We start from the raw sequence: 27,421 nt of genomic DNA, 5'->3' as shown, positions 1-27,421 counted from the left end.
TAGGAAAATAACATCCTTCGGGAGCCTGGGTAAGTGGCTGCACATGGTGCTGTCAGAGGCCTTGTTGCTGGCTTAACGCTTACCTATGCAGGGGACAGCATCCACGTTACTCCACCCCACCTGTTGCCCAGACTGAACCCTGTTCTGGGTTTTATCTGTGAAAGGATTGCCCTGGCCCGTGAAGAGCAGAGGAGGGGATTGCCGAGGAGGTGCCCAGCGGGAAGAGTGAGTTTGCAGAATTTGGCCCATGAAGGCTTACTCATGGCACCTGAAGGACCAGTTGCTTTGGCAGCGGATGCCAGATTATGCCACAGGATCTGTGTAGCTCACCCTGTGCCTGCCCTCCTAGGCCAGCCAGCCTGTCGGCCCTCCTCTCCTTCACCCCACCACCCTTCAGGATCTGGCCTCAGCTTTTGTGTCTGTGAAGTGTTTGAAGCACAGGGTCTCAGGAGATAAACCAGGCCCTGGCTTTGAGAAGGTGGCACAGAAAATGAAGTTTCCCAAGCATCTGGTTGTTGCCATGGAGACCTGTTGTCAGGCAGCAGGCTATGCTCAGACCACGGAGGGGCAGTTCCACCTCAGGTGAGCTTTGTCCGCTGCCAGGTAACGGAGCCTTCCCAGGCACCTGTGGGTTCTGCCCAGCCAGACGCTAATTAGCAGCTGAACTGAAACCTCGACCTGGATTATAAAACGTCCCTGGTTACTAGAACAGTTGTGGATGCACCCCCCTGCCCAGGGGTGGGCTTGAGGGCAGTCCCACCGAGGGGCAGTCTCAGGCCTGTTGAATGATTTTTGACAGGTGCATTCTGAGAGGGCTTCGCCTTCCAGGGGTCCCTGCAGTCCTTCAACCCCAGAACAACAGGTGTCTGCCAGCAGGATGGCAGCAGTGCCCAGAGTGGAAGAGACAGTGGTACCACAGGAATGGGATGTGTGGTAGGAGAGCCCGGGGTAACCCTGGTTCCAGATCTTGGGGAGCTCAAGGTTACCTGTGGATGCCTTGTTTGCTTTCTTCACTTTGGCGTGTGGAGGGCAGCAGTCCTATGTGTGCAGACTTGAGTGTTGTGTCCCAGTGGGGTGCACAGAAGCGTGGTGAGGCGGCTTTCCAGCTGCCAGCCACAGTCTGTACCTGTTTCTTCCCTTCGGGTCCGCATCCTGTCCGTGTGTTTGGCATCACAGTGCTTCCTGTGTGGTCTGAGGTGAGCGTTTCGAATGACTCCAAATAAGAGCCTTCCTTCCTCCCTCCCTCCCTACCTCCCTCGCTCCTGACCTCTGATTGTTCCCTGAGGATACCTATGAAGGTCCCTGGGCAGGCCCAGTTGCTGGATAAGGGGCTTTCCCTGGGCTCCAGGCTCCCTTTCCCAAGCACTCTCGCGTTGAGCCCGTCCTCGAGATGCCCCTGAGGTGTCTGCAGGCCTGCCAACCTAGGGGCACTGTTGAGACTGGATGTCCTGCAGTCAAGTGCAAGGGTGGTGGTTGTCCCCACCTGTCTCCAAGGACAAGGCTTGGAGGCCTGATGGGGAGTGCTGGGCACTGATGGCCTTGCCAGGGGCTGCATGCCCACCTGTGTTGGCAGCACCCAGGGCACCTGGGCCACAGCAACATGAGTTACATTTCAAGAGTGGAGAGCTGCCCAGTTCGAGTTTCTCCACCACCTGTGCTGTCCTGCAGGTGCACCTGGGCTTTGGTCCACCTGGATGGGCTCTTTGGCAGGGCCTTAGGCAGACATTCCGAGGGACCCTGGGGTGCAGTGCCCAAGAGTCAGCCAGGCTCCCGGAGCAGCTCTGCCTCCTTGGGGAGGGTTTCTAGGGCTGCCGACACTGCTTTCCAGCTTTCGGGTGTGTGCGGCAGGGTGTCTGGTGCCCCTTCTCCCTGCACAACTCCACATATCTTGGCAAAGCTAGGTTAGGTGCCCAAGGTATGAGGTTGGGTTTGTCAGCCTCCTGGGACGGAAGTCCGGCAGCACTTCCGCAGCGGCAGCCCTTGGTGCCTGGCACTCACGCATGGGCTCCAGGTCCTGTCGCTCCAGAAGTGCTCTCCTTCCCTCCCCTGTCTGGCATGTACAGGTGGCAACACCCCCGGCCCTACACCAGGAGGTCCGGGGCCTGGCCTTGCCCTCACTTGCTTGATAGTAGTGGCTTCACCTCCTGCTTGACCTGTGTTTTCATACCAGGGTACACTGAAAATGGGTTGTGGCTGTGGCAAGGGTTCCAGAGACCAGAGCTAGGACTCCCCTAGCCTCCAGCCCCCAGCATGTTCAAGAGTTGGCTTCTTGGAGCCTGGGCTAGTGGCTGGTACCCTGTGCAGCCCAGTGGTGGGTCTGGCCCACAGTGTGAGGGGCTCCCTGCCATTGAGGAGCTGAGCTGGGCCCAGGAACCTGCTGGTGTGCTGTGTGGCCAGCATAGGCTTTGTTTTAAGAATGTGCAGAATAAGTCCTGGTCCTTGGGTCTGTGGATTTTTTTTCCTAAAACCAGCAGACTTGTTTTGACCTAATCTTGTGGAATTCTATGCAGACAAGGGCTGGAGAGGGTTGCTGGGGTGGGGCAGGGGCGAGGCCAGCAGAGTTGGCTGCCCTGTGTAGGCACTGCCCTGTGTTCTCCACACCCACCCTGGGGACTGTGAGTCCCCACTACTCAGTGCAGGCCTCTGCTGGCTGCTGTGTCAGGGCAGCAAATTGCTTCCGCATCCTCATTTGTCTTTCCAGGGTGTCTGGAAGAAGAAATGAAAACAGCGCCTGTGCTTTGAAATCTCTCTTTCTCGCTGGGGATGCCTCTAGGCCCTTGGTGTTGGGCTGGGCCCCTTTGAGCCGGGCAGCCTGCCCATACCTGCTGTGCAGCCCTCCTTGCCAGTGGCGTATGGGAGAGTCTGGGGAGATGCAGATGGTATAGGCAGCCTGCAGAACAGCGGCCGCCTAGGTCCTGGGGATGGACCCAGGGGGTAGGTGAAGTTGGGAGTGTGGTAGGACCCATGCTGAGCAGCAGGTGGGAGGATTTGGCCTTGGATCTGTCTGGAGTGGGCAGTGTCTCCTACCAGATAGTGCGAGCCCTCTGAGCAAAATGCTTTTGCCTCTGTGGTAGAACCTGGGGATCCCTGGGGAGAGCAGGCCAGTACCTCCTTTGCTTAGGCCAGTGTACCTTCCAAAGAGGCCCTAAGTCAGAGAACCCTCTAGGAGGCCACTTGGGCTGGGGGGTGCTGCTTTCATTCACCTCAGCCATGGGGCATCTGGGGTCAGTCTGGCCTGGCAATGTTGTGCCAGGATTCTGCAGTCCCATGGTCCCTCACTAGTGGGAGTTTGATGGCAGGGTTCTGAGATAGAGCAGGAGGAAGTAGGGGGCAACTTGGCTTGGGATGCCAAGGAAATAACAGCTAAAGGAGAAACAGGTGTTGTCCTGACCAAGCCTGAAGGGACCATGCTGCCACGTGGCAGCTGCTTGAAGGACCCCAGTTCTCTGTGTTTCTTTCCTAGCCCTGGGGCCCTGGGGCTGAAGCAGAGTGGGGTCGCCTTGTTGTGGCTGCAGTTTTGGTGCCAACAAGTCCTGTTGGCATCTTTTTTTGGTTATTTTTTGAATTTTTATTGGAAAGGCAAATTTACAGTGAGAAGGAGACAGAGAGAAAGCTTTTTCATCTGCTGTTTCACTCCCCAATTGGGCACAACAGCTGGAGCTGAGCTGGTCCAGAGCCAGGAGCTACTTCAGAGTCTCCCACGTGGATATGGGGTCCCAAGGCTTTGGGCCATGCTTTAATGCTTTCCCAGGCTGCAAGCAGGGAGCTGGAGGGGAAGTGGAGCAGATGGCACCTATATGGGATCCTGGCATGTGCGAAGTGAGGACTTTAGCTGCTAGGCTATCGTTCTGGACCCTGGGCACTCTTTAATATTATTATTATTTTAATATTGATCAGTTTATTTGAAAGGCAGAGTTAGAGAGAGGAGTCTTCCATCTGCTGGCTCACACCTCAAATGAATGTAGTGATAGAGGCCAGGCTACCCTGAGGCCAAGTTTCCCACATGGGTGCAGGGTCTCAAGGAGTTGAATTGTCTTGTAGCCTCAGCAGGGAACTGGACTGGAAGCTGAGAAGCCAGGTGAGCTTGTGTCATAGGTGGTGGCCTGACCCGCTGTGCCACAGTGCTGGCTCCCTCCCCTGGGTGTTCTCATGAGAGGGCTGCTGGCATCCCTGAGGCTTCCACACCACCTCTCCCTCCCTCTCGGGTCAGGATTCAGCAATGGGATTGTGAGGATACTTTGTGTAGGTGGTGGCCTCTGTTGTCTGCCAGGGCCTGGCCTGTCCCCTGACTCCAGACAGCCGTGACCCAAGACTGTCACCCTGCAGGAATCCCAGGACCCAGGGCTGTATTGCTGCCACAGCCCATTTGGGACAGGGGAAGCTCATGCTGCTTTCCCGGGGACCTGCCTGTGGATCCTGATGTGGACACGCAGTTTGCCCCAGGTGACAGGAGCCATTCCTGCCTGCATGCGGGCCCCCCCCGGGAATCATGCAGCCAGCTGGACAGCATGTGCACCACAGCCCTCTTGCTGGTAGAAAGGCAGCCATGCCCAGGGACTGCAAATTGAAAACTCACTTGCCTCCTGTTGCACTCACCCTGGCCCGAGTGCTGGGGGCCTTGGCCACCTCCAGCTGGGTACAACCTCCTCTGAATCACTCCACCCTGAGTGCAGCTTCCTGCTTCCTGAGTACGTGGGTGGTGCCCTCAGAGCAGCCAGTGCAAGTCCACCAGGCCCCTGTGAAGCAGGTGTGGGCCAGGCCTGAGCCGCTGCACCTGTGACCTGGGCCAGGGCAGGCCAGAATTTGGCTGTGGGGGCTGCTTCAAGCCTTCTTCTGCTGGTCTGGACAGTTCCCTTCTGGGGGAGGGGGCATGGGCGGGTCAGGGTCACAGCTTCCAGAGCCCCTCCTGTGCCAGTGTGAACTGAAGTGTGAATTAATGAAAAGCAGATGAGTTCACATGTCCCTGGAACTGCACATTATGTGAAATGGAAGAATGGGATCAGTTGTGTGTCCTTGGCCGAACCAAAAGTACTCAGAGTTGCTGAAGCTGCCAGGTCCTCAGAGTGGCCTCTGCACAATGGGTGAACAGTGTCTGGCGTGCTGCGCTCCCTCCCATTGGGGAAACCCCAGAGGGAACCAAGTTGACTGGGTTGCTGTGGGGCAGGGAGGGTGCTGCAGCCTGGTGTTTGTCCTTAGGCCAGTGTGCAGGTTGCAGGCTCAGGATGGGCTGGAGAGAGTGCTGCACAGGTGGGACAGGCCTTGCACATCATGGGACTGTTCGGGAATGACGTCTCCTGGCCAGCCAGGTGGCTGGCTGTGCCTTCATCTCCTAGATCTCAAAGAAGGCAGAAGTGTGTGTGTGTGTGTGTGTGTGTGTGTGTGTGTGAGTGTGTGAGTGTGTGACTCTAGCTGAGAATGCCCGTTTAGGCTCTGCCTCCTATCACAAGATTGAAATTCAGAGTGGAGGGAATTCTGTCTCCCCACCCGCACACCCAAGGAGAGGAAGGGAGACTCTGGGCTTGGTGCTTTGCATATGTCCCCAATGAGTGTGCAGAGAAGGCAGTGGGAGGTGGCACTGAAGGTAGTTTTCAGTCTGACTTCTTGGTGGTGTTGGTGGAGTCTGGGACTTGCTGAGGGGCTGACTCTGGTCCAGCTTTCAGGCCCTGAAGGACCCACAGGGCCACCAAGGTCTGGGCATAAATCTGCAGAAGGCCCTTAGGGGTGGTCGAGAACAGTGAAGACGGTGAGGCCTGGCCAGCACCCTCATGTCCCAACCGCCAGGCCTGAAGCAGTGTGCAAGCCATGGGAGATGGTGAGAGCAAGGAAATGAGGAGAGGGAACCTTGGTGGACACCCAAGTGGAGAGTTTGCCTGGTCGCCAGAATCGCTCACCCTTCAAGACGGCCCAGCTCTCCATCCCAGGCTGGGTCAAAGCAGAGAAAGCCAAGTCACCAGCTGGCCAACGTGGGCTCAGCCCATCGGTGTGGCCTGAGATGCTGGTCCTCTTGCAAGAAATGGCCTTCCCAGGATACTGTGAGGGGGCTGCCTTGTGCTTGTTCTTATTTCTGATGGTAAAGATTAAGTGTATCTCTTAAAGGTGTTTTGGAAACAGTATCAGAAGTTGATACTCTGGAGATTCGGATCGGTAATTCTAATCCCAGCCACCACTGTTAGTGTTTTTATACGTGTGTATGTGATGTAGTGTAAAACGGCATATCCTGTGCAAGTCATCCTGTGTTCTCATTTTCCTGCCCTAACATTCTTCCATGACCACATCCCCAAGGCACTGGCTGACTTTCTCCCGGACCCTTATGGACTGCCCCCAGTTTCTCCATTACTTTGTCTTCATGTCCTGCACCAATCCCAGGCTGGGAATCTCCAGCGACTTGCTGGTCTTGCGCACCCTGCAAGGGCATCCCTGCTGTGTGTGAGTCCTCGTCCTTCTATTTTGTTTGATTTGTTTGAAAGGTAGTTGCTAAGAGAGAATGAATAACTATCTTCCGTCCTGTGGTTCACTCCCCACAATTTCCACAACAGTTGTGGCTGGGCCAGCTACAGCCAGTACCTTCTTTCACCATCTGCTGCTGCTTTTCCAAATGCAGTAGCAGCGAGCTGGCTGAGAAGTGGAGTAGCTGGGACTTGAAATGGCTCCCGTGTGCAACGCTAGCGTTGAAGGTGGAGGCTTAACTCCCTGTGCCACAATGCTGGCCCCAGTCCTCATTTTCACAGCCTGAGTCTGAGGACCCCGCCAGGCAATGTGCATGTTAAGAGTAAGGTGCCTTCTAGAAACGAAAGTGAATCAGACCCACCAGTAGGACATGTGAGTACCTTGACAAGGAGGGGGATGAGCAGACAATGCTGGAATCCAAACCCACAGTTCCCCCAGGACTCCGGGCCCTGCCACTGAGTAGGCCCCTGGACCCTTGGGCCTGGGCAGTTGGCCGTTGAGTCTTGGATACCCAGGTTTAAAGATCTCGCAGCCCGGGGAGATGGGCCTGCTGGTCAGCTGGCAACCTCAACATCTGCCAAGGCCGGTGGCTGTGCAGTGTCACTTAGTGTGGCTCCAGCTGCTGTCCCTGGCTGTCTCCTCTGTCCCCAGCCCCAGAGTGCCAAGTGCAGGAATGGGTCTCCATTGACCCTTTGTGTTTCCGGTACCTGGTGTACTTCCTGGGTCATGTTATGGCTGCTGGGCCTGATTGAGGTGGTGAGACCAACAAGTAGAGACTTAATGAAAGGCTGTGTTAAATTGTGTGCATCCTGGTGAAGGACCAGCTGTGTGCATACACAGGAGCACTTGGCATTGAGGCCTCCAGGGTGTGTGTGTGTGTGTGTGTGGGCCTGACCCCGCAGCATGAAGAGGTTGGACCATCCTTCTGTTTGCACCCTCCGTGTAGCCAACCCTGGTCAACAGCTCTGTGGGAGGGTGCCATCTCTGAGCCCGTAGGCTGCCTAGACTGGATGGGCCTTCTGGAGGATGGGGAGGAGAAGGAAGGGCTGCAGAGGCTGGGCCCAAGGATGGCTCCCCCATTTGCTGGCTCTGAGCTGGCACCTGGTGTGGTTCTTGGCCTGTCATCTGAGGAGTTTTCCTGGGCTCTCATTCACAGGTGAGTGCCCAGTGGTTACCAGCACAAGGGCTTGGAACCCTCAGGACCAAACACAGTCACTGGTCAGTGCTTGGGGACACTGTCCTCCAGTCCTTCTGCTCCTCACTGTAGGTGCCCTTGACGGGGTGTCCCTGGCTGTAAGAGTCCCCCTTGCTAAGAGGGGTGGCACTCTGGGGGACTCTTGGGCTGGGCTAAGTCCCTGCCATCTGGCTTGGTCCCCGCAGGGGTTGGGCTGCTTCCAGATCTGTTTTCATTTTCAATTCCTTTTATTGCTAAACCACTCCAGCCCACAGAGAACAAACTGTTGTCCTCAGCTGACCTCAGATTCCTCCCGGCCTCAGTTGTTTGCCGTTTGCTAATTTTAGCCTCTGATCATTTCTACCCGTATCTCCCCTCCCCCCCAATGGGAGACACAGACCAAGAATAGCTACGGGTGGGGGGGGGACAGCTGGGGGAGGTGGTGGCCCTGGCTGCCACTGTAATCCAGTGGGGGAGGGAGCAGCTCCCAGCCACCTGGTCCTGGTGGAGAGGGTCCAGGCGTGAGTGTGGGGATCCCCTGGCCCCCTCTCTCCAGGGATCCTGCACAGAGGGGAGGAGGACAGGGACTCCTCTCTGCATTCGTTTCTACTTTTAGGCAGAAACCAGGACTTCCAGGAAAAATGTGTCCCCGCGTGACTCTGCCTAGCTCAGACTCCTGGAAGTCTCCCCTGAACCCCCAGATACAGCACCCCAGCAGTGGGTCTGAGCTTTGAGGCCAGGAGACAGGCAGCCTGGCACAGCTGTGTCAGCCATGGGGGTGAGCACCAGGCCCCAAGTGGGCCTGAGCAGGTGGAGGGCAATGGTGGATGCAGGACACTAGGCCCAGACCATTGGGAGGGACCCCCGCTCTAACCACGAGAGACAGCCTGCAAACTTTGAGAGCTCAAGGAAAAGGAGCTGTGGGTGGGTCCCTGCCCTGTGTCGTTCTGAAACTGCTGTTGTGTGTGTGCCTGGTACCTGCTCTGCCCTGACTGCAGTCTGCACATGCACTCCCACCCCCACCCCTCACCACCTGCCCATTGTTTTGTAGGCAGTCCCCCACACTGTATGGCTTTATCATGAGTGTCTCAGCACTGCCCAGTTCTGCCCACTGTAGCAGTAGGTAAGGGTGGCACGAAGAGCCCAGAGCCACCATCGAAAGGTGTGAGGGGCCCTCCGCCTGCCCTCTGTGGGAACAGGAAGGCAGCCAGGCAGTGGCCTTTCTGTCCGGGTGGAGCCCTTGTGCTCACCCCTCCCCTGGGAGCACAGGGGCTCATGTCATCACCGCTTGTATGTGTGGAGGTGGGGATGGGAAGGAGGGTGCCCTGGGGCAGGGCTGGGCTGCCCAGAACGTCACAACCACCTCTTATTTGTGGACATGTGTATGAGGGAGGGCACGTGGTGATGGTACCTTATCGCCAGATAAGGTACCATCAGATGCTTCCCCTGCTCGCTGGGCTTTCCCCTGCCCCAGATGCTTCCCCTGCTCGCTGGGCTTTCCCCTGCCCTTTCTCTGCAAGGGTCAGGGGCTCATCTCAGTGTTTTGGGTTCTGGGTGTTTCCCTTGACTTCACTGATGGCAGTTGGGGACAAGGTCCCTGCCCACCCCCTCCTGCCCCCCACACGCCCCCTTATGTGCTAACAGCACACTTAGGATGATCATCTTTCAGTATCTCCAAGATCTTCACCAAGCAAACACTGTGTGCAGGTGGCCCTGGCTTTATACTTTCCTTGAGAATCCATAGTTGTCTTTTTGGTGTGTGTTAAGATTTATTTAATTTGAAAGGCAGAGTTACAATACAAAGAGAGAAGGAAAATCTAAGAGATCTTCTATCTACTGGTTCATTGCCCAAGTGGCCACAGCAGTCAGAGCTGGGCCAATCAGGAGCCAGGAGCCAGGAGCTTCTTCTAGGTCTCCCATGTAGGTACAGGGGCCCAAGGCCTTGAGCCACCCTCCACTGCCTTTCCAGGCCCATCAACAGGGAGCTGGATCTGAAGTGGAGCAGCCAGGACTTGAAACCTCACCCATATGGGATGTGCCAGCCCCCATAGGTGCCTTTCTTGTGCAGGTGGTGCTGTTGTCACTTGCCCCCACCCCGTAGCTATCTGTGGCCTATATGTTGTCTGCTGGGGTTGGTTGACTGTCATCCAGGCTCCTTTCCTTTGCTGGCACCCTTTGGTGAGGCTTGTCCTGGAGCAGCCCAGAAGGGGCCTTGTGGGGCTCATATGAGTCAGAAAGTGCCCTGATTTGGCCCAGTTCTGGGCTCAGGAGGCCAACTGAGACTCCCTCGCTTCATCTGGACCTGGCCAGGACTGTGGTGCAGGGTTGCATGGAACTGCCCAGCCACACTCCGCTGTGTTTTCTGTCTCCTCTTGCTCTGGTTTGGGGGAGCTGCATCTTTTAAGGTGACCTCGCCTGCTTTCTGCGTTGAGCCGGGTCTATCTTGGGATCGTGGTACTACCTTCGTGTTTCTTTACCTGCCTGGGCCTGCTTCTTCTCAGCGCCTCTTCCTGCTCTCAGGTCTGCATCTCTGGTGGGGGCTCACGCCAACAACTCTCTCCGTTGTCCCCTGTCCAGCTACCCCAAAGGGCCGAACGCTGACTATGGAAATGGGGTGACATGCTGGGCTCTTTTTACCAGGCGTTTCCCACAGAGAGAGAACCAGGGTACTGGGGAGCTCCGCTTTGGGAGGCTGCCTGACCTTGCACCAGTCTAAAGCTCCCTGCCGTGGTGACTGCTCTGAGAAGACAGGAGGCTGCGGCTGTGTCCCTCAGTCTAAGAAGCAGAGCCTCCCCCCTCTTCCAGCCTCACTGTCTCCCTCATCCTGCTGAGTGTTTGAGGGGCACATTGTAGAGTCATGAGGTTGCCTGCTCTGCTGTAGTTTCACTCTTTATGGGGTTGTGTCCGCACTGTAAGCAGAAAATATCGCGGGACGAGTACACCCCCACCCTACTGAGTACCATGGCTTACCCAGCAACATACTGTGGAGCACATGTGTTGTTTCCTGAGTAACCACGGGGCGGGCTGGCAGTCACGCTCACTGCCGCTTCTCGGCATCTCAAGGGAGGACCTGACTGCAATGTACCAGGCAAGGAGAGTTCCATTTGTCCATCCAGTGGATACATGATGCCTGCCATCCCTACAGCATTAGAACACAGCCCTGCTTATCGGGGAATAGTGTACCCAGTGACTTCTGCGGAATTTGTTGGCCAGAAACTTCACAGAGTAAACGCTAGCTGCAAGGGAGTCAGGAAGAAAGCATTTTCGCCTGGTGTGCTGCTGCTCCAAGAGAAAGTCAAATCCTCTGGGAGGATAGCTGCCTGGCCCCCGAGATACTAGGAGTGGCTCCCACACATATGCCCTTTAGGTGTGGGATCACGGACCGGGGAAGAGTCCAGCAGGCACAGGCCATCAGCAGTGGATGCATGACGTCCCAAAGCTACTGAGGATCCTCAGACATTGATTTCTCTCTCCCATATTCCCCGAGAGTTGAGTCAGGATTCATCACATACATTGCAAAGTAATATTGGCTCATTACTCAAAAGCAAACCACAGAGGTCGTTATCAGAGTGATTGCAACAAGCACGCAGAATTGTCTAAACTGCAGTCACCTTGTCTTCCTCTGTTCCCCTTGGCCATGACAGTTTCGAGGCATACTGGCCATGTTCTTTGAAGAATGTCACTCAATTTGTGTTTTTCTTATGAGTGAGTAGGGTCTATGGATCTTTGGGGAAAAAAAGATGACAGAGATGACATGCTGTACTCAGTACTGCTTGCCTGTGGAAGGTGAAATCCACATGACTTAGCCTGCTGATGTCTGAGCCTTGACACCCCCTCATTTTGTCTTTTGTTTATAACCCACTTGCTGGCATCACAAGACGTTTTGGGCTAATTTTTTTTTCTACTCCAGACCTGCAGTTAGCCCATTTTCCCAAGACCCCAGTTCCTTTAATTGGAAAAAAGGAGTAGAATCCAAGATGTGGGTACTGTGAATCTGTTGCTTTAACATAGCAGAATGTGTTTAAGTTTTTGCATCTTGGGGATGGTGTTGGCATAGCAGATGAAGCCGCCACCTCCGGGTCAGGTTTATGTCCTGGCTGCTTCACTTCCAGTCCAGTTCCTTGTTAATGTCCTGGGGAAAGTGGCGGAAGATGGCTCAAGTGTTTGGGCCCCTGCTGCCTGTATAAGAAGCCTGAATGAAGTTCTTGGCTTCAGCCTGGTACAGCCCTAGGGTTGCAGTCATTGAGGGGTGAGCCAGCAGACAAAACATCTGTTTGCCCATCTCTGTGTAACTCTTACAGATAATAAGTCAGTACTTTAAGGAAGGAGCCTAGGATCCCTCCATCTTGTATGAGTAGCTCCATCCTTGTTATGATTAGCATTCCATTGTGTGGATGAGCGTCTGTAGTGTTTGCTCTCAGTTTCTGATTCCTGTGAATAAAGTTGCTAGAAGCATTTGCATACAGGTTTCTGTGTGAATGTAATTTTTCAGTTTGGTCATTGCTGAGTAATGAGATTGCTGGGTTGTATACTAAGTCTCTATTTAACTTCATAAGAAACTGCCAAGCCATCTTCCAAAGTATGCCGCAGTGCCTCTACTCTGCCCCGCCATCCTCCTCAGGTGCTGGGTGTTCTCTGTCCTTACCTGCGCATGGTGGCCGGCAAGAGACCTCTCCTGCAGCTTGCGATGGCTGGTGACAGCGCCTTTTCACACAGGACCTCATCTGTTCTCCTTCTTCAGTTAGATGTTCAGATCTTTTGTTTATCTGCGTAAAGAAAGTATTTAAGTAGAGTTAGAAGGAGAGACAGATCTTCCAGCCCTTGTTCAGTCTCCTGAATTGCCAGGTTGGAGCCAGGAGTTGCGTCTGAGTCTCGCATCATCTTCCACTGCTTTTTCAGGCACACTGGCAGGGAGCGGGATCTGAAGTGGGGCAGCCAGGACTCAAACCCGTGCCCATTTGGGATGCCAGCGTTGCAGGCAGCTGCTTTACCCATGAACGCCAACCCTGCTAATTTTCTAAGTTGGGTGCATGCTTATTGTTGAGATTTACAGGTCCTTTATATAGTCTGTAAACAAGCTGCAATCACTTTGTTTTTTAGTCAACCTCAGATTAAAAAAAATTAATTGAATAATTAAGCCTGACTCCTGAAGTGTGGATCCCAGGATCCTGTTTCCTTGCTTTTCCTTGGTGTTGCAGACAATCCCTGAGAAGGGTGGTTGAGCCATCCTCCCTGGCCTGCCCACAGCTGTCAGGCTCAGTGTCCCCATGCAGCAGTCCCATTGCGGTGCCCAGAACAGGATTCCTTAGCAGGACAACCGCCATCTCCCAGTTTGTACAGGGATGGGGTTGGGTCTGGAAATGCTTCTTTCCCTCCACTCCGCTCCAGCAATTGACTTCTGGCTGAGAGGGAGCCTCCAGAACAAAGAGGGGCTGGCATCTGGCACAGTGGGTTAAGCAGCTATGCAGAGTGCCAGCATCAGATGAGCACTGGCTGCTTCATTTCCACCCAGCTCCCTGCTTGCGCCTCTAACCCCTATCATCCCATGTGGGGGAACTGGATGGAGTTCCAGGCTCATAGCTTTGGCCTGGTCCAGTGCTGGCTCCTTCAGCCATATGGGAAGTAAACCAGAGAAGAAAGGATCTCTGTGACTCTCCCTCTCTGTAATTCTGCCTTTCAAATAAATAAAGCTGAAACATAGCACAGAAGCAACACATGGGCATGTTGGCCCTTTGGGTTGAACCCAGGGCTCCTCTGGTAGCATTAGCCACCAAGAGAAGCCTTGGCATGTAGCAGCCCCAGGATCATGGGCAGGGACACCTGTCCATGGATTCATCATGGGCAGCACGGGGCAGCGGGGAGAGAGGGAGGGAGGCTGGGAGTCCAGAGCCCCGTCTGGAGTGGCTTCTGGCCTTCTGCCGGCAGAAACCGTCAGTATTTTACTGCAGCTATTTTTCAAGGGTCACCGGAAATGGAAATTGTCTAATGTGTTTCGTAACCCTGAGCATAGGAGAAGCGGGGGGGAACCTTTATGACATTGCCGACGTGGGACTCCTCTGACCTTTCCCGACAGTGTACAGGGCACACCGCGGAGTGGGCTGTGGGGAATCCGAGGGAGCAGGCCCAGAGAGAGCAGGAGCGTGGGTGGGGTATGTGTGTGGAAGAGAAGAAAGTGGAGCTGTTGGGAAGAGGTCCTTGTGTGTGGCTGTTGAGGGCACAAGAGAGCTCTCCACCCCTCCCCTTGTCCGCAGTGTCCCCCACACCAGTGAAGGCAGTGACGTGGTGGCACCCAGGAGTGAGGATCTCCCCTCCCCGACATCAGGCCCTATGGGAGGAAGGCAGGGCGTGGGCCAGGGTTCCTGCCCTGGAAGCTTGCCCTGGATTTTCCTAGCCCTCCACCATCAGGCAGAGCCCAGTGACCTTGGGACGTAGACTCCCTGCAGTGCTGTTGAGGAAGGAGTCACCCCAAGTTTGGTTTCTGGGGGGATCCTGGTCCGTGTCCTGTGGGTCACGCATTTGGATAACATCCTCCCTCCAGGCAGGGACACAGTAAGAAGCATAGGAAGCCTGGAGGTAGATGGTGAGTGCCAAGGGACACTCAGGCCAGCCCATGACTGGGCGGGGCTTTGTCTCCCATCTACACAGCACCATCGGATTTCTTTCAAGCCAGGAGGGCACGGGCGGCCTCCTGCTCAGCCTTGAGGGTCCCTGGGTACATGTGGGTCAGGCCTGTTCTCTGAGCACAGTGAACTTCCCAGGAGTTCTAGGGTGTATGTCACCTGTAATAGAGGCCCACGGGAAGCACCTGGTGGGTTGGAGGCCTGGGGCAGCTGGGCTCCCGCCGAGCATCTGGAGCTCCTGGAGCAGTTCAGCTGCTTTAGAGAAGGCAGAGCTATGTCCCGCATTTTCTTTGCGCTTCACTCATCTTCAACCCCATGTGTTCCCCAAGAAACCAGCTCTGAGGAGCAGCCTACTTTCACTAGGTTCTTTTGCAAACCTCACACCCTCTCCCAGGGAGAAAGCCTGGCTGCTGCAGAGGTGGGAGGGTGAGGCCAGAGCCCAGACCCAGCCTGCTGCAGCCCAGGCCGCACAGGTAGTTGGGCACTTAGTACCCAAGAGGCAGGGCCTCTCCTGAAAGGACTGCCTGCACCCCACCTGCATACCCTGCAGGCCTCAGATAGAGCCTCCTGCTTGGGAGACCTGGTGGCTGCTGAGGTCCCCAGGGGCTGTGGTAGGAAGAGCTGCTGGCCTTCTCCTGGGCAGCCCAGGAACATGTGCCCTGCTGTGGGAACCCCTGCTGGCAGGGCCCACCCAGAATGCTTTATGAGAGAGACCAAAGGGAGGAAATGAAGGCAATGGGGAGGGGAGACACAGGAAGAGGAAGTGGGGCACACTGGTTGCCAAAGGCCCTGTAGAGGGGGGCCCCTCCTTCAGTTGCAGAAGGAGCCCAGGACACCTGCAGGGGCCTGGGGATGGGCGGGGGTTGAGCTGAGCCAGAGGCTAGCTGCTGTGTCTTGCCCACCTGGGAGGCCTGGGCTGACCTGGGGTGTGGCTGTTTCTGTAAGGATTGGGGACACGGAGTGAGGAGCTGTGGCGGCCCAGGCAGTGCGGGAGGGCAGGAGGCGTTCCCACACTGTGCGGCCCGTTTTCCCCACTCGTGCCATGCTCATCCTCTGCTTTGCTTCCTTCCCTTTGTTACTTTTTTCGAACCAAGGTGAGAACCCTTGCTCAGAAGTCGGCAGGGCTCCTAGTTCCCACTCCTCAGCAGCTTTCAGACTCTCCTGCCTTGAATTTAGGGCCTGGGTGGGTGGATGGACTCGACCTACAGGCTGCCGACACTGACCCAGCCAGCCAGGGCCACAGACAGTGCCCACGCGGGTTGTATTAGCTGCCTGAAGGAGCCCTTGGATTCGGCCTGTATTAATCTCTTGCTGAGCGTCTTTCATCAGTGGCCTTTGAAATCTCGATTACATATTTCCCGGCACACCTCTGCTTAGGTTTGCGGGTGAAGCAGGGATTCTGGTCCTGCCCAGGACATCTGCAGAGGCTCGGAGAGCTTTGCACGCCACTTCACCAAGAGCTCACTTTGCTTCCTTATCATCGTATTCTGTGACATGTTTCAAAGCTTTATTTATGTATGTATGTATATTTTGGTATCAGGGTCCAGTGGAAGGACACTGTTGGTCTTTGGCTTCTTTGTGGAATATCCAGGCCATGTGGTCCCATTGGTTGGGTGTGTAGGGGTTCATTTGTGGGGTCAAAGGGCATGTGCCTCTGTACTCCCAACAGGTGTTGCCAAATTACCCTTCCTTGAGCATGTGGTGGTTTGTGTCCCTATCAGCAGTAGCCACACCAGTCTGACAGGGGTCTCCTCGGCTTTACTGCCTGACAGGTGTGGCGGAGCCTCTCCTCAGGTGTTTGAGAGCCAGTTATGTTGCTGATTCACTTTTTGCTAACTGCCCTGTCCATCTTCCCAGCAAGTGTTTACTTTCTGGGAGCTCTCTCTCAGTTGGAGATTAGTGTATAGGAGCTGCAAACAGTTTGGTCTAGGGGGTCCCCCGCCACAACCCCTACTTGAATTTGTCACTTACCTTTTTAAAAATTTGCTTCATCTTATTTGAAAGACAGAGCCTCCTGTACCTTTTACCCTGGTTCCCGATGACTTTATCCACGGGCAAGTATTCCCATGCTTTGATGTAAAATCAGCCGTGTTGATTTTTTCTTCTGTGGCTTTTGGACTTTGGAGTCTCAGGAAGGACTTTCTCCCTGGTTTCTAAGACAGTGCCCTCATGTGTTCCAAACGAACGTCTGCGGTCTCACTTCTCACGTTGAACTTGTTGGCAAGGCATGCCAGCATGGGCGCCATGTGGCTGTCCTGACGCGCTCAGTGGGATATGATGGCCTTCTTGTGCACAGCAGCAGGCACCAAGGGCCCCTGGAGGTGGAGTGCGCTGCTGAGGCCCGGTGGGCCCCAACCAGACCCGTCTCCCTGTGCGGTCCGGTCTGCTCTTGCACGTGGGACCAGTGCAAAGGAACGTGTGAGCAATGAATGCCTGGACTCGGGCAGGCGGGTGATGTGGGGGCGGGGTCCCAAGCTGCTTCAGGAAAATATGTGGGCTGGATGTGGCTTTGGACCTGCCCACAGTGATCACAGCATCTTTACCCTGGGTCTCCTGGTAGTTGGTGGAGCCTCCCTGGATGGAGGGTTGTGGAAGGATCTGAAAGTGGCTCCAGGCTGGAGCCCACGGCCACTCTGATCTGGATGGCCCGAGGACTGGCCAGCTCTACCCCTCTGGATCACTCACGTGGCTTCCCTATGCCCAGCGAGGACACCTTGGTGAAGCTGGGAGGTCCATGTGCTTTGCTGTCTCAGGCCCCCCTCCCATCTCCCTGCCACAGGCGGGGAGCTTAGCCAGTTTCCCGGAGCACAGATCAAACAAGAGGCTGGCCAGAGCCCAAGGCCTTTGTCTCTGGCCTCTGCAATGGCCCTGGCCTAGTGCTGGGCCGGGCAGGTCAGAAAAAGATGCCCCTCCCCAGTCACACATGCACACTGGCCACCACTGCTGGCAGACAAAATGACCTGTACAACAGCTGGCCAGGTGCTGCTACAGCAGCAGAGCCCACTCTCCTGTGGGGTGGGGCGGGGCGGGGCGGGGCAGGAGGAGGGGCAGCTGGGTGTGACCTGGGTCCTGTAAGATAATTGGGACGGGAGGCTAAGCAGCGCCTTGCCCCAGTTCTGAGACCAGGCCTAAAGCCGGGTGCAATGGGCAAACTCTTGGACCCTGGGGCATTTGCATGTGGCTGCCTTATGGAGAGTTCTCCGCAGGGTCCAGGGGTGGGCCTGGGCAGGGGGCTTGCACTCTGCTCCCGTCCCTCCTGGACAGCCTCTGGGAAGGGAACATGCAGTTCCGCCCGGCCTGTGGCTTGGGCCAGAGGCGAGTGGGACGCTGTGTTCCCTGATAAGATGAGGCAATCGCTGTCGGGCCCAGGCCGCTTGCTTGCTGGGCTAGGCAGCCTCCTCGCCACGGCGCCAGGGAACATTTATGTAATCCTGCCCGGGTGCCACGTGCTCGCGGCTCCGCCCCAACGCGCGCCTGGCCCCTGCTCTTGGACCCCTCCCCTTGCCCACGCCACTCCCCGGCCGCTCTGCACTCCCGGCACCCCTCCCCACCCTGCTCCAGTGACACTGCTCTGCACACTCTGGCCCGTCCTCACCTTGGCCTGGCACCCCTCAACCCCAGCCCCCCACCCTCCACGCTGCATCTCACCGGGCCTGACCTCAACTCGCTTCCTCTCACAAGGTCTGAGCCGCAGTCTTAAGGCTCCTGGCACCCCGCAGCGCCATGCAGAGTCTTGGGCTTTCTGGCTTCTGAGAGTGTGGCCCGCTCAGACCTGGAGTGGCTGGAAGGCAGAGGTCATTGCGTTCAGGACCTGGGGTCTCGGAGCTGCACTAATCCTTCTGTGTTGGCAGGATTGTGGTCCCAGCAGGAGGCCGGGGTGGGACAGGACTTGAGTGCAGCAGGGATGCAGGTTTTAATGCCAGGGGCTCGCTCCGCTGCAGCCCGCCTTGGAAGGTGGGGTGCTGCCTACCGTCGCCGGTGGCCGGTCTTACTCAGCTCAGCCACGCCACCCTGAGGTCAGTTCCCAGAACAGCAGTTTCCAAAGTGAAGCTGGAGGGTTTCTCTACCTGAGACTTTGGGGGGAGGGGGAACAGAGTGGAAACTTCATGCACAGTGACATTCTTTGCACTCCACTCTTTCAGAAGAGTGCCGTGGAATATTCCAGATGCTGCAAGATGTGTGATGATATCACCCCTCTGGACAATAGGAATGTGTGCTTGGCTTCAGATTGTGTTCAGGCCTAATCCAAAAAGTAGCAGCAATCCTCCCACCACCACTGTTGGCTTCTCGGGTGCTGCCCAGATGTCTCTGAGAGGTGACCTCCGGACCAGCCCCAGTGCCGCTCCTTGCCAGGCGGAAATCCTGACCTGTCTGTGCACCAGTTCGTTTGTCATTACCTCCACTTAAATAGGCTGACAGAAGCATGCCCTGGGCCAGGATTGTGTCCCCAGGGCCAGCCCTTGGGTACAGGCATGCTTAGCAAGCTCATGGCACTGCTGGTGTGTGCTGGGTTAGGTTTGCCCGCCTCCCCCACCCCCCTGGCTGCCCGGCACCAGCACCAACAGCCATGTGCACGGATGCTGCAGTTCTCTGGCACGACTCTTCCACTGTCTGGCCTGCTTCACACGTTTCACAGGGTCACGGGCAGGACTCTGTGCCAGGACCCAAGGCCACGAAGATGCAAGGTGGGTCTCAGCTTGGCCCAGGAGGTGATGATGATATGATAGTCTGTCAGCACTGCAGGAGTGAATGTGGGGGCCATGCTGGGCCCAGTGCCAGGGCAGCCCCCTCCTGTGGCTGTTGTGGCATGTGACAACATGCTGGTGGTTCCTGGAGCCCCGGGGGTCCAAAGCCAAGGTGTCCGCGGAGCTCACTGCCCTGGAGCCTCTGAGGGGATGCAGTGCTGTAGTGATCTGTGGCATTCCTCCTCCACATCCCAGGCTCTGCCCACATTCCCCGCTTAGTTACACCTGAGAAGACCCTGTTTCCAAATAAGGTCACCCTCACAGGTTTGGGACTTCCCTCTGCAGGGAATGGTACTGACCTATCTGAAGCTACCCGTACATGGAGGACACAGGCTTGATCCTCTCTGGTTTACCTCACCTCGCTCCCCAACACTGTGAGCCCTGCCACAGTCAAAGCTTTTGCTCACTCACGTATATCTTGAGTCTGCAAGGGCAGAGTCCCCATGTGACAGTTGTCAAACGTTTTACTTTTCCTGGAACTAATACTAAAGTTTTCTTTTGAATATGATTTGGGATATGTTGGGCTAGATAAAGAAGTCTATTGAAACAATCTTTTTTCTTGCTAATAAAGAAATCAACGTGTTTTTTTAAAATGAAGAATCATAACATGGAAGAGCTTCCAACCTAGGGCACCCTTCTTCCAGACTGTGCCGCTCCACAAAGCACTTCTCTTTTTAACTCTGTTGTTGATTATCCTGGTAGCTCTCACCCTCTGTTGCTCACACGATAATTCGTTTGGTTGTACACTGTGTAAGTATCTTCCCGCCTTTCCCTGAACACTGCTGTGCCAGGGCTGGTTAGGGTCAGTTGCATATGTTTAGTATATAAGATTGACAACTGGAGCTAGGGATTATATGACCATGACTATAGTTTGTCTGCCTGAGCCTGTGCTAGGATTACATTGCTTTCTGCCATCTCATGGGATTGTTATGAAGGATAAATAATAGGACACCACTTGCTCATTTCACCAGTAGCTCATACTCATGTGGCATTTCAGTCTACTTCTCTGATTCGGACTATAATTTTCTTCTGTTTTTCCAGGAGTTTCTCATTGCCTCTTTTTTTTTTTTTCCTCCTTCAAAACAAAAAGCAGTCACGTGCCGTGCCTTCCTTGCATGGTGAAGTTCAAACAGTGTCTTTGATTGGAAGCTCTGGTGCCCAGAACTTTTGTTCCCACAGTCTCTTAGGTCTCTGCTTGACTTTTGTCCCCCGATGCCACTTTGATACCGGTCACTCAACCCTGGCTTCCTGGTTTCCTTTTGCTGTTACTGGAATCTGTAAGTCATGAACTTGGAAGGCCTTGATCCCTGCACATGTGACCTGGAGTTTCCCTCTTCTCTGCTAAGTTTTGGGTACTCTTGTTTTTTCCTTGGAGTCCTGGCATCTCGGAAACTCTGGGAACAAGGACATTTCATCACTCATCTGTCCACCTCCACTCTAAGCCTTCCCAGGCAAGCCTCCTGTCTTCCTGTTCATTCTGTGGTGACCTCTCTTCCGGTTTCCTCCGTAGATGCTCCAGTTGGAGAGGTGTTAAGTTCCCCAGACTGACTCCCTCTGTCTGTAACTGTCACACAGTTTTGGAACATGATGGTGGCTGCATGGTTTCAAGTCCCTTCCCCAAGGGCCCGGTGCCGTGGCCTAGCGGCCAAAGTCCTCGCCCTGAATGCACCGGGATCCCGTATGGGCGTCGGTTCTAGTCCCGGCAGCTCCACTTCCCATCCAGCTCCCTGCTTGTGGCCTGAGAAAGCGGTTGAGGATGGCCCAAAGCCTTGGGTTCCTGCACCTTTGTGGGAGACCTGGAGGAGGTTCCAGGTTCCTGGCTTCGGATCGGCGCAGCACCGGCCGTTGCAGCTCACTTGGGGAGTTAGTCATTGGATGGAAGATCTTCCTCTCTGTCTCTCCTCCTCTCTGTATATCTGGCTTTCCAATAAAAATAATAAATCTTTAAAAAAAAAAAAAAAGTCCCTTCCCCAAACGTGGAGTCAGCAGAGTGGCTGTCAGCAGGCTAAGCAGACAGAACATGTGGCATTCACATATTGGCTGCAACTGCTTTTGGTTCCGTTTTTCTGGGATATTTTTTTCCTTGAGTGTATTCCCAGATTTTCCATGGAATTTTTGTAGGGGGGAAGGGACAGCAAGAAGATTTTCAGTTTCCAACTGCTATGTTTTTGTTGTCTGAGCTTCCTTCTTAATAGTATCCTGTTTGTTTTATGCATCAAATTCTGCCTCCAGTCCCTCTGAGGAAATGGATTAGAACTTGAGGTTGATGTGCTCTTGTGTTTCTGACATCATCCATTTTCCTCTGGAGTTGGTGCCTCTGCTGCTTTAGACCTTCCCCTCCCGTGCCACTGGTCTTGCTTGGCTGTCTGGCTACCCGTGATCATTTGTCTCTATCCAAAGTGGGCAGAGGGGGGCAGTTCCTGCGCTGAGCATGGTGGGTGGGTCATGCTCAAGGATGTGAGCAGGAAGGGCATGGGATGGGGCAGGTGGCTGTTCCTAGTGCCAGTGGGCTATGTCTTGGGGCACTGGAGCCCTCAACTGGTTTTTTGAGCAGTGGGTATCACCATTGTGGTTCAGAGTTTGGGTAAAAAGCTGCCCTGTCCTTGCCCTGTGTAAAGAATGGCAGAGGTTGGAGGCAAGATCCCACTGGTACCCTCTTCACCACCCTAGAGGGAGGAGGGATCCTCTGGAGCCCCCCTTCACTACCTCTTAATTCCCCACCCCCTGCCTGCTGCATTCTGTTCCTTTCCCCACCTGTCCCCGCGCCCAGCACAGGCACAGGGGACCATGAGCCTCTGCGTGGATCAGTCACCATGCCAGTCCCCCTGGGGGCCACTGACCATCGCTGCCTGGCCGGGTTGGTGCTTGGCTAAGAGAGGAACAACAGGACAGTTCCTCAGTAAAGCCAGGCCCCAGAAATGTCAGCCTGAAAAAGGCCATGCCCTCAGGGGTCAGGGCTGAGCTCTGCCAGTGCTGGAGTTTGGGAATTGTTGTTTTATCCTATCCTGCAAGGATTCCTAGGTCCTTGTGCCCAAGTACAGGACTCTTGCGGGCAGGGGACAGCTGGGGCTACACTCCTGTCGGGCAGCGCACTTTGTGGTCTACTTCCTGGGGGTCCACTGCCGGGGACCTCAAGCCCACCCCCTGGCAGCTGCTATTGCTTCAGCATTTGGTGGGAGAGGGGTTGACACAGGTGGGGCATGCGAGACTGGGGGTGCGAAGAGTTGGAGCTTGTGAGAGGAGCCAGGTGAGGTGGAAGGTGAGACCGGCTGACATTGTGTGCCCCTGTCACCCACAGGTGAGCGACCCTTTGCCTGCAGCTGGCAGGACTGCAACAAGAAGTTTGCACGCTCCGACGAGTTGGCACGGCACTACCGCACGCACACTGGCGAGAAGAAGTTCAGCTGTCCCATCTGCGAGAAGCGCTTCATGCGCAGCGACCACCTGACCAAGCACGCACGCCGCCACGCCAACTTCCACCCAGGCATGCTGCAGCGGCGTGGCGGGGGCTCGCGGACCGGCTCACTCAGCGACTACAGCCGCTCAGATGCCAGCAGCCCCACCATCAGCCCGGCCAGCTCACCGTGAGGCCACCCCGCACGCCCTCCTGCCCACCCCTGTCACAAGGCCTCCGCTGTCAGGCCCGTCCTGTCCTTTTGTGATAAGAGAAGGAACAATTTAGGAGAAAAAAAAAAGTCCATGAGAAACACTTTTCTTCACCTCAGGTGTCAAAGTCAGTTTGTTTGTTTGTTTTTAAAAAAAAAAAAAAGAAAAAAAAACAACGAAAAATGTCCAAAAACACCATTCACAAGTTGCACAACAGACGTATGTACCCATGAAGTTGAGATTCAGCGGTGTTGAACCCCTTTCTCAGGGATGGACGCGGTCCACGCACGAGGTCAGTGAGGACACCCCTTCCTGGCGCCTTACTCTGTACATAGATTTGCACTCTGGAGTTTTCTGTGAGGATAGAGCTGGCCAAGTGGCGCAGGGGTCACAGACATTTGTGCTTCTCTGACAGATTCCTAAGCAGCGAGGCCTGGCTTCCCCGCTCCCTGCCCTGCCCACTGCCTAGACCTGATCAGGCACCCAAAGTGCAGGTGTCTCCAAAGGATGGGCCACTTCAGGGGGGATGCCTCAAGCTGTGACAGGCCAAAGGAGCACCCCCATGTGTGTGTTGGGGTTGGGGTGCAGGGGACTGTGTGGGGAGCCTCTGCCTGACTCCCTCCTCGCCTCCAGGAGCTTTGCCAGGGTCACCTTGGAAGAACTGGAATCAGGCCAGCCTGATCAGGCACAGCATTGTACCAGCCTGGCAGGAGACAGCAGCTGGGCCACACCTGCCCAGAGCCCCGAGCTCTGTCCTTGCAGAAGGCACCTGGGGCCACCCCACCCTACCCCTGGATACTGTACCCTGTTCTCCGACCGGAAAATGAAGCCTGGGGCCTGCAGTCATGGGCACAGGTGTCAGGCAGAGCCATGGGCGTGTCCAGACCCTGAGCTCTGTGGATGATACCGGTGGGCCAGCTTGGTGTCTACGCAGAAAGCTGGCAGTTGGGTAGTTGGGGGACTTCACAGACTGTCCTGCAGTGGCAGACCAGAGCATGTGACAAGGAACTCTGCCAGTATGGTGCCAGGGCTGTCCTGGGAGCTGCAGGAACAGTGAGGACTCTATGGGGAGCGCTTTCTTAGACCCTGCATGTCCCAGCTTCTCCTTGCCCTGCCTGGGAGGCCTAGGCTGCACCAGCTTGCTCCTGGTAGGAGACAAGGAGCACACAGCCCAGACTTGTGCGGGGCTGATTTATGGCCTGTGCAGCTCCATCTGGTCATGCCCCAGTGAGCTCTCCGGGGCCCTGGGATGGCCACCCTGTCCCTGTGGCCCAGGCCTATCCTCCCCTTGTCAGGGAGCACTGGGGCCTGTGAACACAGGCCCAGGATTCTGTGTGTGAATGTGTGAGTGTGTGTGTGTGTGTGTGTGTTAGGGGGAGGGGGTGGGGCAGACTTGGGCTATCTTGCAGAGACCTCTCTTCATGTGGGTGAGGGGTTGCCCTTGGAACCTCAAAGGACCATAGGTGGGCTTCCTGGGCCCAGAGTGCCTTGGTGGTGGCCATCCTGCTTCTACTCTGGCCCTCCCATGGCCTGGTGTGCAGGCCCCCTGCGGCTCCTGGCCACTGCTTGGGAGTGACTCCAGTGGATGGGCGTCCTGTGTGCACAGCTGTGGGAGGGGAGGAAGGGCAGCGTCGTGCTGAGCACTGTCCTTGAGGTGCCATGTGTGCCAGCTGGGGTCGGCGAATGTCCCGGAAGCGTGAGGGCTCCTTAGCTGGGCCGTGGATTGTTCCTGCACTGGTGGGAGTGCTGGGGAGGGGGAAGCCCTATCCTGGTCATGTGCCTGGCTGTCCTGATGGCTGTGTGTGGCCTGGGGGAGAGGGAGAAGGTAGCATAGGCAGCAGGGACCTCGCCTGAGAGAGCCCTGGGTACTTGGGTTCCAGAGTGAAGCCACACTCTGAATACATTTCACGTCTCAGGAATTCACATTCCAGGTTCAGGAATTTTATTCCAAAGTCCTTTGGTGCACTCGCCATCCCGGGTTCCGAAGGCAGAGAGAGGGTGCAGGGTGTTCCCAGGAGGTGAGCAGAGCACCCTGGAGCGCGGGGGTGGGGGGCGGGAGGGGAGGGGAGGGGAAGCGCTCCCCACGTCACCCTAGGAGGTTTTCAAGCTCCACATCTGCCTGCATAGAAGAGGTAAAAGGACTCTAAACCCAGTTATCTTGGAATAAAAACGAGCAGGTTTGCTTTAGAGCAGGGGTGGGGGGTGGGGGGAAAGGTGGGCGTCGGCTGTTTCCAAAGAGAGCACTTAATTTAATTTTCCTCTAGATGACCCAGGGCTGTTCCGTCTGATAGATGGAAGGGTAACATTGCCTTAAAACAGAAATATGCAGGCGTTGTTGGCTATTTTTGGCAAATGAACGTGTCTTCATTCCCAAAGTGGTTCTCATTAGCGGGCAGGATGGGGTCCTGCAGTTCCTGGGGGCCTGGCGTGAGAAACGGGAGGCAGAGCACCCAGGTGGGCAGGAGGCATTCCCATCTGAATCATCCAGGGGTGGAAACCATCCCTGGGTGGGGACCAGATGGGGCCCCGCGAATCTCAGGCTCAGCCCACCGGCAAGTTCCCATCTCATCCCGAGGAGGGTGCCTTCTAGGATGCGGGATGTCTTCCCAGCCTGGGTCCATTTCAGGGTCTTTTCATTTTTGTGTGGTTTATGGCCACGCTTGCCAGTTTCGGTGGGATTAAGGAAGCCATAGGGTTTTTAGAAACAGTAGTGGAAATGCAAACCTTGGTTTTTGGGACTGACTGCAGTTCCAGGAGCCAAGTAAGCAGGGGTCTGGAAGTGAAGGGAGAGCCCCTCCCCAAAGGCCTCAGAGTGGCTTGACGTAACCATGGGGCTGGCGTTCTGCTCCTATCTCCAGCAAGAAGCGCCCTCTTTGCATCAGCCATATCGGGACTGGCCGCCAGCTCCCCAGACGCCTACTGAATCCTACAGCCATACCGACACATGCAGCTGGACATGTAGTCCTCTCCTGCCGGGTGCTACGTAGGGGTAGGCAGTGCTGCCCTAGCCGAGAGCACAGGCCTGGGGAGGCAGTCTGGGGTGTCCTGCCGCAGCCCCTCCCTAGGGCCCTGGGGGTTCAGGGTTCCTCCAGCTTCACCCTCCTGGCTCCTTCATTCTGAGGCCATGCATCGGGGCAGGTGCAGGATTCGTCACGGTGCAGCCTCAAGATGCAAACGTGTGCACGCTGGTGACCGCGGACCTCACTGTGGCCCACAGCCAACTAGGCCAGGGGAGGGTGGTCCAGAGATGGACATGGGGCAGAGAGGCCCCAGGTGAAGGGCAGCAGGACTGGGGTCTCCATTCAAGATCTTTGCCCCATTCTTTCGCCTGCCCTCAGCCCAGTATTCTTGCCAGAGCAGGTGCTAAGATGGGCTCAACAGGGTTGCAGTTGTGTGACCTGGTTCAGGGCAGGGTCCCAGCCAAGAGGAAGGCTCCTGGTTGGGGCCTGAGCATTTTGACTTCTGACAGTGTGACAGTAGGTTTTTGTGTGTGTTATTATTATTATTTTTTTTAAACTCATTTGGAAAAAGTCCTTCATCAAAGACAGTACCCAGGGTGCCCAGGGGAGAAGAGCTGGTCCCATGCCTGATCCAACTCCAAACTTCCAAGATTGGCCCTAGACATTCATTCCAGATGTGATTGTCCCAGCATCTGGAAGCACAGCCCAGCTGACTACTGATAAATGCCTGGTCTTCCTCCTGCCCACTGACCTGTCCCTCTTCAGTCAAAGGAGCGCATCTGTCAGGAAGTGGGAATCCCCATGTTCCACCGGAAGAAGGGCCACACTGGGTACCTGCTGACGCCCCTCCCCATCAAGATGTGGGGGCTTGCGGTGTGGGCCCCTGGCCCTGCTCAGCCTCTCCCCCTCCTTCAGCTTTAAGACTTGACTTTTATTTAAGAATAAACAGGATAAGAGAAATAGCTCTTCTTCCCCCAAACCCCCAAATGTCAGACACACATTCCAGAGGGTGGGGAGGGCACAGGAAGGCAGGGGTGGGGCAGCTGTGCAGCCTCCTCCCAGGGCTAGAGGTTCCCGTCTACCTGGTGACTCCCCCAGAGGACCCCTTGATGGGCTACTTGCAGGCTCGTTTGGAAACCAAGAGCGTTAGCGGGGCTGCTGGGAGCTGACTGTCAGCAGAGCGCTTCCCAGAATGTGTCCCCTGCCATCCCTGTCCCAACCCTGGAGAAACAAGGGAGCCCCAGCCACCACACTCACTCAGGTCAGGGTGTCCTCCTGGGTGAGCCAGCGGGAGACTTGCTTCCTGGCCTCACCCTGGCAAAGTCGGCCTGGTGCTGAGTGCTGCCCCCACTGCCCGGTGTGTTGGGGGGTTGCGTGCCAGCTGCTTACTAAGACTATGCATGCATGATCAGGTTTGGGACCCTCTGTGTGGCTCCAGGCAGACCTGGAATGGCCTTTGCGGGTGTATTGGATATAGGTGACTCCTTCCCATCCCACACCGTGATGGAGCTTCTCTGGAATTGTTTGCCAAAATCCCAAGGCAGAACACAAGGGTCCAAGACCATTTCCATCAAGCTCATGTTTGCTTTTCTTGTCTTTTTTTTTTTTTAACCATCCCCCATCACTTCCGAAGGCCATGGCTCATCTTTCCTGGATCACTACAGTGAAGTATTATAGTTGTACAGTTCCCAGCCTTGGCTTGCTCCAATAAAACTTTGTATGTATTTTGTATGGCATAGATTCTATATTGTAATGATGTCCTATGCAAAAAAAAAAAAGAAAAAAATTAACGAAATTGTAAATTTTATTGTTTTAACGTGTATGCATGTTTAGTGACGTTTCCATTTTGAAATAAAAATTATGATTCAG

General features: G+C 55.5%; 1 protein-coding gene across 3 annotated transcripts; it reads left to right on the top strand.

Moving 5' to 3' along the window:
- Positions 1 to 27,421, top strand: KLF13 (KLF transcription factor 13). 3 transcript variants are annotated; one of them, XM_058666539.1, is made up of 2 exons: positions 1 to 582; positions 22,285 to 27,421. In XM_058666539.1, exons 1-2 carry the CDS (start codon positions 549 to 551, stop codon positions 22,572 to 22,574), a joined length of 324 nt encoding a protein of 107 aa, XP_058522522.1. In that variant the 5' UTR covers positions 1 to 548; the 3' UTR covers positions 22,575 to 27,421. The 3 variants fall into 3 exon arrangements, 1 of the variants encoding a protein (XP_058522522.1); XR_009245650.1 differs by lacking the exon at positions 1 to 582 and adding an exon at positions 589 to 862; XR_009245649.1 differs by lacking the exon at positions 1 to 582 and adding an exon at positions 869 to 1,196.

Source organism: Ochotona princeps, chromosome 6, assembly GCF_030435755.1.
Source record: "Ochotona princeps isolate mOchPri1 chromosome 6, mOchPri1.hap1, whole genome shotgun sequence".
NCBI lineage: Eukaryota > Metazoa > Chordata > Mammalia > Lagomorpha > Ochotonidae > Ochotona > Ochotona princeps.
Note: the sequence above shows the minus strand (reverse complement) of the source record. Positions and strands in the feature narration are given on the sequence as shown.